This window comes from Eublepharis macularius, chromosome 15 (assembly GCF_028583425.1).
Source record: "Eublepharis macularius isolate TG4126 chromosome 15, MPM_Emac_v1.0, whole genome shotgun sequence".
In the NCBI taxonomy this organism is placed as follows: Eukaryota; Metazoa; Chordata; class Lepidosauria; order Squamata; family Eublepharidae; genus Eublepharis; species Eublepharis macularius.
The window spans coordinates 44,559,530-44,568,157 of NC_072804.1; the positions used below are offsets into that span (position 1 = coordinate 44,559,530).

The 8,628-nt window shown below is 46.6% G+C and overlaps 1 protein-coding gene across 1 annotated transcript; it reads right to left on the reverse strand.

Moving 5' to 3' along the window:
- Window positions 1-810: 810 nt before the first annotated feature.
- CTU1 (cytosolic thiouridylase subunit 1) lies at window positions 811-3,413 on the reverse strand. Its single transcript, XM_054999589.1, has 2 exons — window positions 2,886-3,413; window positions 811-1,606 (listed from the first exon to the last, which is right to left on the reverse strand). Exons 1-2 carry the CDS (start codon window positions 3,385-3,387, stop codon window positions 1,056-1,058), a joined length of 1,053 nt encoding a protein of 350 aa, XP_054855564.1. The 5' UTR covers window positions 3,388-3,413; the 3' UTR covers window positions 811-1,055.
- Between the last annotated feature and the right edge of the window lie 5,215 nt (window positions 3,414-8,628).

Below are 8,628 nucleotides of genomic sequence, written 5' to 3' on the forward strand. Positions count from 1 at the left end.
TCAGTTTGCTCAAACTCCTGAGAGCTTAGAGAAACCAGGACAGGAAACGAGGGGGGGTAGGGTGGGATAGGTAGAGTGGGATTCCCAAATTGTTTCCCCTGCTTGAGATTCCTCAGCAGCCCCCATCTTGTATTTGGCTATTTCGATCAAGCAGACATTAAATCACAGTTCTATCCAACCCTAGCTTGAACAGCACTCTTACGTTCTCATAGCCAGCATGGTGTAGCGGTTAAGAGTGTTGGACCAGGATCTGGGAAACTCAGGTTTGAATCCCCGCAGGGTTGTTGTGAGGATAAAAATGGAGGAAAGGAGAAAATTGTAAGTCACTTTGGGTCCCTGTTGGTGAGAAAGAAGGGGTATAAATGAAGTAAATTATGCATTATAGACACATTCACGGTTTCATCAGTGGCAGTAAATCTCTGAATGCCAGTGCTCAGAGCATACTTTGTAAACTGCTTTGAGTGGGCGTTAAGTTGTCCTGAAGGATAATATATAAATCAAATGTTGTTGTTGTTGTTGTTAGGAGAAAGCACCAGGAGGCGGCCCTGGCCTCTATGCCCTCTTTCTTGGCTCTTCCAGAGCAACTTTTTGTCCACTGCAAGACAGGAAGCTGGACTCAATGGACCGCTGGGCTGAGCCAGCAAGGCACCTCCTATTTCTTACAGAACAAATATTGATAGGCAATGGGAAAGGTAACTGGGAGACAACTAAGCACCCTCTCTATCCAGTATCAGGAGATTTTGTTAACCAGTGAAGGACCTTGCAATGCCCAGCTTTTGCGTTAGAAAGAAGAGAATGGAAACACACATGTGGGGTGATGATCAATACTCAAGTTTAATATGGTGATAAGAAGTGACTTTTTTTTGCATTTCCTGGCTCCTCTTTGACCATAGCAAAGGGCTCTCATACAGTACGGATCTGTATTACCGGCTGCACCCCTGCTCTGCACCCACCAGCTGCAGAGCTGTTGCATCGGGCACAGAGGCCTTTCCTCTGTAATTGGCGATGGCAACACCTACACTAGTCTGGGGATCCAAGAAAGGAAAAACGTAAGCTCAGAAGTCTACGGTCCTAATGGCTCGGCTGGCCTGCTGCGAGTCTTCTCGGAAGCCAACCTCTGGCTTTTCGGCATCCGTCAGAACCTTCTGCATGCGGCTGGGCTTGCCGATTCCCAGCCGAGGCAGGCCCCGGTTGAGCCCTTCCAGGAGCACGCAAGCTTTGCAGAGGGGCTGGCTTGAGAGGTAGCCGCAACGCTGACAGGTGCCCTGGGTGGGCATACGCACGTCCTCACGCACCGCCAGCCGCTCGCCCGAGTGCACCAGGTCGGCCACGGCGCTGGGCCGTATGGCTTCGAGGTCTTTGAGCAGGGTGCGGGCGTGGCCACGGTAAGCATTGGGCGCATACACGCACTCAGTGCTGAAGTAGTCCAGGCCCTGAAAGTAGGCGTACAGCACGATCTCCTTCTCGTAGGCGTGCTTCAGGGGTTTGCACCGTGGCAAGGCCCCCTCGCTGCCGGTCAGGATCCCCGCACAGCGCCGCAGCCGGCCCACATCCCCTCTGAGGAAATTCATCAACACTGTCTCAGCGACATCGTCTGCGTTGTGACCTAAAAGATTTATGAGATAGACACAGAATAAGTCAACGGAGCATGCGTCACACTTAGCATTTTCCCCAGAGTATCAAGAAGGGTAGCCTGTATCTGAAGTAGTGAGCTGTGACTCACGAAAGCTCATTCCCGACCACAAATGTTGTTAGTCTTATAGGTGCTACTGGATTCTTGCCCCTTCCCAGAGTATGCCACTTCCCTGAGCCTGTCTGGTGTAGTGGTTAAGAGCAGCAGGACTCTAATCTGGAGAACTGGGTTTGATTCCCCACTCCTCTGCTTGAGGCCAGCTGGGGACCTTGGGTAAGTCACAGCTCTCTCAGAGCTCTCTCAGCCTCACCCACCTCACAGGGTGTTTGTTGTTGTGGGGATACTAATGACATACTTTGTAAACTGCTCTAAGTAAGTGTTAAGTTGTCCTGAAGGGTAGTATACAAATCAAATGTTATTGTTTTGTTGTTATTGTTATTATGTTCATCAGGGAATATAACCTCTACAGCTCAGCTGGGCCAGTTATGACCTGAGGGACCAGCATGGTGTAGTGGTGGGTTTTTTTACTGGGATAAGAAAGCTGTACTTTAAGGAAGTGGTCTTAAAAAAATACATCAGTAAAGAGATAGAGACTATAGACTTTACTACTATGTACTGTATTTTGCTGTAAGAACGATCCTACGTTTCTGTGTTATGTTTAATATGCCAGTCTTAGAATATCTTATGCTCTGCTAAGCATTTCTTCAACTCGGTACAAGATTCCTGTTAGTTTTAACACCTTGCCAATTTGCATTTATATACCCCATTACATTGTTTATTGAAATGTCTTTGAAAGGGACTGTACTGACTCACACTGTGTAATCCGCCTTGAGTCTCAGTGAGAAAAGAGACTACAAATAAGGTAAATAAAATAACAAAAGATCCCCGGAGATTCCAATAAACAAGAAAGCGCCCAAACATCTAAATACGAATTTACCTATTTTTGATCTCATTATTACCAAAATATATTGGATACGTACATAGATATATGTTTGTATACACACATCTATACATTCAAAGCATCCATAGCATAAAACCAATGAGAAAGGCGGGGTACCCTACTGGTGATATCTGGAAATGTTCCAGAATTACAACTGATCTTCAGGCGACAGAGATCAGTTCCCTGGACCAAATGGCTCCATTGGCGGGTGGACTCTACGGCATTATACCCCTTCCCCAAACCTCGCCCCCTCCAAGCTCCACCCCCAAATCTCCTGGAATTTCCCCGCCTGGAGCTGGCAACCCCGCTTACCGGTGGCGATCTTGTCAGCCCCGAGCAAGGCGGCGCCGCGGTCGAGCGCCTGCCGCCGGAAGACGCCGCAGAAGGTGCAGTTGTTCTTGGGACCGACGTGGCGGGCGATGCGGTCCATGCTCCAGCCGTAGAGTTCCCGGTAGGAGACCACGTGCAACGGCAGCCCCAGGCGGCCCCGGTTGCGGCGCACGGCGTCCAGGGAGTCGTCCCGGTAGCCGGCGATGCCCTCGTCGACGGAGAGCAGCAGCAGGCGCAGCCCGTAGCCGTGGCGCTGGTTGAGGAGGCGCAGCAAGTGGGCCAGCACCGTCGAGTCCTTGCCGCCCGACGCCCCGACCGCCACCGTCTCGCCCGGCTGGAAGAGGCGCGCCGCCACGATGGTGCCGTGCACCTCCGCCTCGAACGCCGCCACGAAGCACTCGCGGCACAGCGCCTGGCCCGTCTTGGGGCGGCGCAGGGCTGCGCGGCCGGCCCCGCAGCTCTGGCAAAGGACGGGCGCCGGCATGGCCCGCGCAGGGAGCCGGAGGCCGCGTCCCGTCCGCGAGGAGGAAAACTACCCTTCCCGGCGTGCCTCGGCGGGTCGCCGCTGTGCGTCACGGCCAGCGCGCCGCAGTGCCCCGGCTGGACCCACGTTGGCCCAGGGCACAAAGCTAGGCAGCTCCCGTTGTGAATTTGCAAGTTAGCTCTATGCACATTTGCAGGTCAGCTCCTACACACATTTGCGAGTAAACAGTCAGGAGATCTGAAGGAGGGCGCGTTGACCCTTGAGAGCTCATACCCTGGAAAGCTAGTTGGTCTTTTAAGGTGCCACTGGACCCCAGTGTTGCAGACTGACAGGGCTACCCACCTGAAACTATCCTAGTTTAAATCTGCATATCAGCTCCTATGCAAATCTGCAAGCCATTTCCTGTCGTAAGATTTTATTCCAGTGGCACCTTAGGGAGCAACACATTTTTCTGGGGGTAAGCTTTCAAGAGTCAGAGCTCCCTTCTTCAGATAGGAGTTCCTCCAGCCCGTGCTCTGACGCTTGAAAGCTTGCACCCTGAAAATCTTGTTGGTTTCTTAAGGTGCCACTGGACTCAAATCCTGCTGTTCTACTGCATACCAACAGGGCTATTCACCTAAAACTATCCTATTGTAAATTGTGCAAGTAAACAGAAAATATCTGAAGAAGGGAGCTTTGACCCTTGAGAGCTCATACTGGGAAAATCTAGTTGGTCTTTAAGGTGCTACTGGATCCAAATCGTGCTCTTCTACTGCAGGCCAGCACAGGGCTAACCACCCAAAACTATTCTATTGTAAATTTGCAAGTCAGTTATTCCAGGCTAAGCACAGGCTGGAGGAACTCTGTGGCAGAGCTGCAAACAAGTTAGTGTTGTTATTATCCCCACAATACAGCTGGGACTAAGAGGAGCGGCTTACCCAAGGCCACCTACTGAGCTGATGGCAGTAGTGGGATTTGAACCAGTAGAGTGCCGATTTGCAGCCGAACCACTTGAACACATAGGGTAATATCTGCAGAAGTCCCTGTCCAGATGAGCGAAGCTGCTGTGGCAGAACATAGGGAGAGAGGTAGGTACACAAGGCCATGAAGGGCTTTGAATTTGATAGTCATGACCTTGAATTGAGGCTGGTAACTGATGGGAAGCCTAATGGAGTGACTGCAAAATGGGCACATCTAGCCTCCTAGGGATGCTTGCTTTTCATTGTAGCATGAACTCTCAGTAGTATCTGATCACACTTCCAGGGAACCTCCTATTGTTTATGAATGACCCAGCCATTGGTTGTGTTGATTTATACCAGGGGTGGCCAAACTTGCTTAATGTAAGAGCCACATAGAATAAACGTCAGATGTTTGAGAGCCGCAAGACATGATGCATTGAAGTGACGTCAGAGGAAGAGGCGAGGTTGGGGGAGTGTCCTGAAAGTAACATCACAGGAAGGGGTGGGGTTTTGGTGCAATATGCTGGAAGTGACATCATTGGAAGGGCTAGAGCTTGGGAAGAGCCGTCACTTGACCTTTGACTTGGAAGTGACACCACAAAAGTGTTGTCACATCCTTGCAAGGCGAAGCACCCCCAAAGTTCCCAGGTTTTTTTTGAGTCAGACCTGGCAACCCCAACATTTTTATTGAAAATATGAGAGTCATGGAAAGAAAGAAGGAAGGAAGGAAAAAAGGAAAAGGGAGGGAAAGACATGAAAAAAGGAGGGGAGGGAGGGAGGGAGAGACATGGAAAGAAAGAAGGGAAGGGAGGGAAATAAACTAAAAGAAAATAAAATGTACGGCCACGGCGATACTCAGAGACCTCTGGGAACTGCACAATATGTCTAGAAGAGCCACATGTGGCTCCCAAGCCGCATTTTGGCCACCCCTGATTTATACTGTATAATCAGTCTCGAATCTCAGTGAGAAAGGCAGACTATGATTAACATTATTAAAATTTTAAAAAATACTCTGTGATGGTTTCATTGATTCTGCTCAACGCATTCATAGGCAAGCCTGTGCAAAGTTGCTGCAGTTGCTGCAGTCCCCTCTTTATCCAACTGCTCTGTGAAACAGAACCAACTAAAATTATCCTCAAATAGCCTGCAAGCTTTAGGGTTCATCAGGATTCTTCTTTAGAGTTCAGCAGGCAAAATTTAAAAAGGAGGGGGAGAGGTATAATGCAGAATGAATTAGGCCAGTTAGTGCAGCCCCCCCCCCCCGCAAAAAGTTCTCAGTTTGGCTGCCAATGTGGGGTAGTCGTTACAGTGTCGAACTAGGGCTTGCATCATATCTTCACTCAGCCAAGGTGCTAATTGGATGACTCAGGGCCAAGTCCTAAGACTATTTTCCTGGGAGTACGCCCCATTGAATAGACTTGAGCAGGACTCTGAAGAGCCCTGTTTGGGATTGCTCTCTTTCTTTTGCTGTAACCTACTTTACAGGGTTGTTGTGAGAATAATTGTCTCTCTTTCACTGACTGTTCATTCTTGTACTTTGCTCAGTGAATGTCTAAGCTGTTTGTTATATTTCCACTTGCACTGTGTAATCTGCCTTGGATCTCTGTGAGAAAGGCAGACTATAAAGATGATGATGATGATGGAAGGAAATTTGGGAAGAAAGGTGGGTTAATAAATGAGGGTCAGTCTCCACAAGATGAACTTTGCCAGGTATGAGACGCTGGAAACCTTGGACCCCACATATGAAAAAGCATCACAGTCACACCTGATTTGCCGGTTCTCCCCCCCCCCCCCCCACATACTGGCCTTGTTGTAGTTCAGACTGCAGCACACATGCAAAAAGCACTTTAGCATCAGCACTCTGCCCGCTGTAATGCTTGACAGAAATGTCAGATGAAAAGCATGCAAATCATGTTAGCTTGACAGGACTATGCCTCAGTGGCAGAGCACATGCTTTGCATATTGAAGGTCCCAGCTTCAATCTTTGACATCTCCAGTTAAAAGAACTTTAGTAACAGGCATTGGAAACAATCTTCTTCTCCCAGGGGCCCTGGAGAACTGCAGCCACATAGTACAGAATACTGAGCTAGATGGATGCTCTGATTCCATGTAAGGCAGCTAAACAGGTTTACAATGTGAAAGGGTGGACAAAGCAGGTTTGCCACTAGGGGGCAGCCTCACTCTGTAGACACAAGAGTGTCTTGCAAGGTAGGAAAGAGACCAAGAGAATCAAATCAGTTTTGCTTCCAGTGACGGTTGTCTTGTTCTGATGACACTAGGCTTGGCTTAATTGTTGGAACTGTACTGGATTTGGAATGTGTATGCATTGTGTTTGTGTGTGTGATTGCAATCTGCTGTAGGATTTAGAGAGCTCCCTTTGCATCCGAGAACTTGCCGCCTTATGTTTGATCCATAGTGCCTTGTGTACAGTCGGGGGCCCTCCCACTCCCAAAGCTGTTTCCTGTTATTCATCCTTTGCCTGGGGTCAGAACTTTAATTTCCTGCCCTCTCTTCATCTGTATTTGTCGGCAGGGGCCTGGAAGGGGCTTCTTTGCCAGGGGGCCTTCATATCCTCCCTGATACAATGATGTCAGAAAAGGGGAGTCAAACACCTTAATGTCTGAGAGTATGGAGGTCCATCTCTTTGTGCTACAATCCATGCTGCAGCATAAATGCTATCTTGCATTACATACACAATTGTATAGGAGCCAAAAACACCCCCCCACCCAGTGGAGCTGTATTTATTACAGGAAAATGGCATTAGTTAATTCCTGGGCACACTACAGATATAGGCAATGCATTTTCAAGCATATATTTATTATTTCAATGAGACTAAGGTTGTCCACAATTAATGTGCTATAACATATATAATAATACAAGCTCAGTGCTTTCAACGGTTTGACTTGATGTCAAAATACGTCTGTAAGCATAATAACTGTATGAGACTTTCTGCTCGAATAAGATCATTTCTTTTATCAACTCCCCACCCCCATCACCTCTCAGATATCAAAATAAATGGCATCTGTGCTAAGGCAGCATAGAGTGGATTTGATTTAAATCGAATCGATTTAAATCATGATTTAAATCTCTTGTCAGTAAGACTAGATTTAAATCATGGTTTTCTCCATAAAGACTCCTCATGGTTAGCTTCTTGTCTATTCTACTCCCAACAATCTTCTATTCATTGAATTTTTTGAAACTTAACACTTAAGTGGTAACGGTTTGGTTCTGAGTACAAAGATGTGCAAAGGAACAATGGGATTAAGGTCTCTTTCTCAACTGTGTATGTTGATAACCTTTCTGCTGTGAAGAAGAGACGTGATCTCTGCAGACACAAATGCACAGTTTTGAGAACTGTAAAACTAAGCATCTGTGATAATATCTTCTACACAGAAAAATTGCCCAATGATCTTACAGAAACCTCTAGAAGAGCATGACATTGTGAATGGATTAATGGAATTCGTTTACCAAGAAATTTAAACATTGCATAAATATATAGCCTCATGCTACATAATTAAAAACATCCTTATTTCATGATGATAACCTTTGGACTATAATGTATCTTAAATAGAAAACTATCTTTAGATAGATTTTTCCTCAAAAACATTTTATTTAAAAAGTCCGATTTAAATGTTTAAAAATCTGATTTTTTTTCGATTTTTTTAAAATTGATTTTTATCCACCCAGAGGCAGCATAAGATGCAGTCATTTGAAGCTCTCATTCTCACTCTAGGTCTATATTGGGTATATTCACCGTTCTGCCTGTAGGAAATGAATGTATTTTTTTCCTTTTAAATTTCATAAATATGCCAGATAGTACAATTGTGTGCCTAAAGTTACAAATGATGTGTTTGAAGTTACTAAAACAGTAGAATATGTTTAGGATTGATAGAAAAGTTAAGTGTTGCATATAAATCACATTTCCCCCAATTTTCTGTTTGTTTTTCCCCAGGCTACAAAATTTCGATCTCTAAGAGTGACTCCATGTTCTAGTACTAAGGGAGGAGGAGAAAAATTTTATTGACCTTCTTGGCGCCCCGTGCAGAATACTGTAGACCTTTGTTGTATTATCCCCTCATAGTGCCTTCCTAGACATGTCTACTCAGAATCCTACTTAGGTCCATTCAGTAGGGCTGACTCCCAGGAAAGCGTTCTTAGGTTTTCAAGCCAAAGTCACTTCTAAACTGAAAAACCTTGTCTCAAAAGAGAGGTGCCCCAAACCCTTGGGAACATTTTGCTTGCCCTTGTCTGTACTTTCTCCACTATTTTAATATCCTTTTCAATACGGGGGGAAGGCAACATA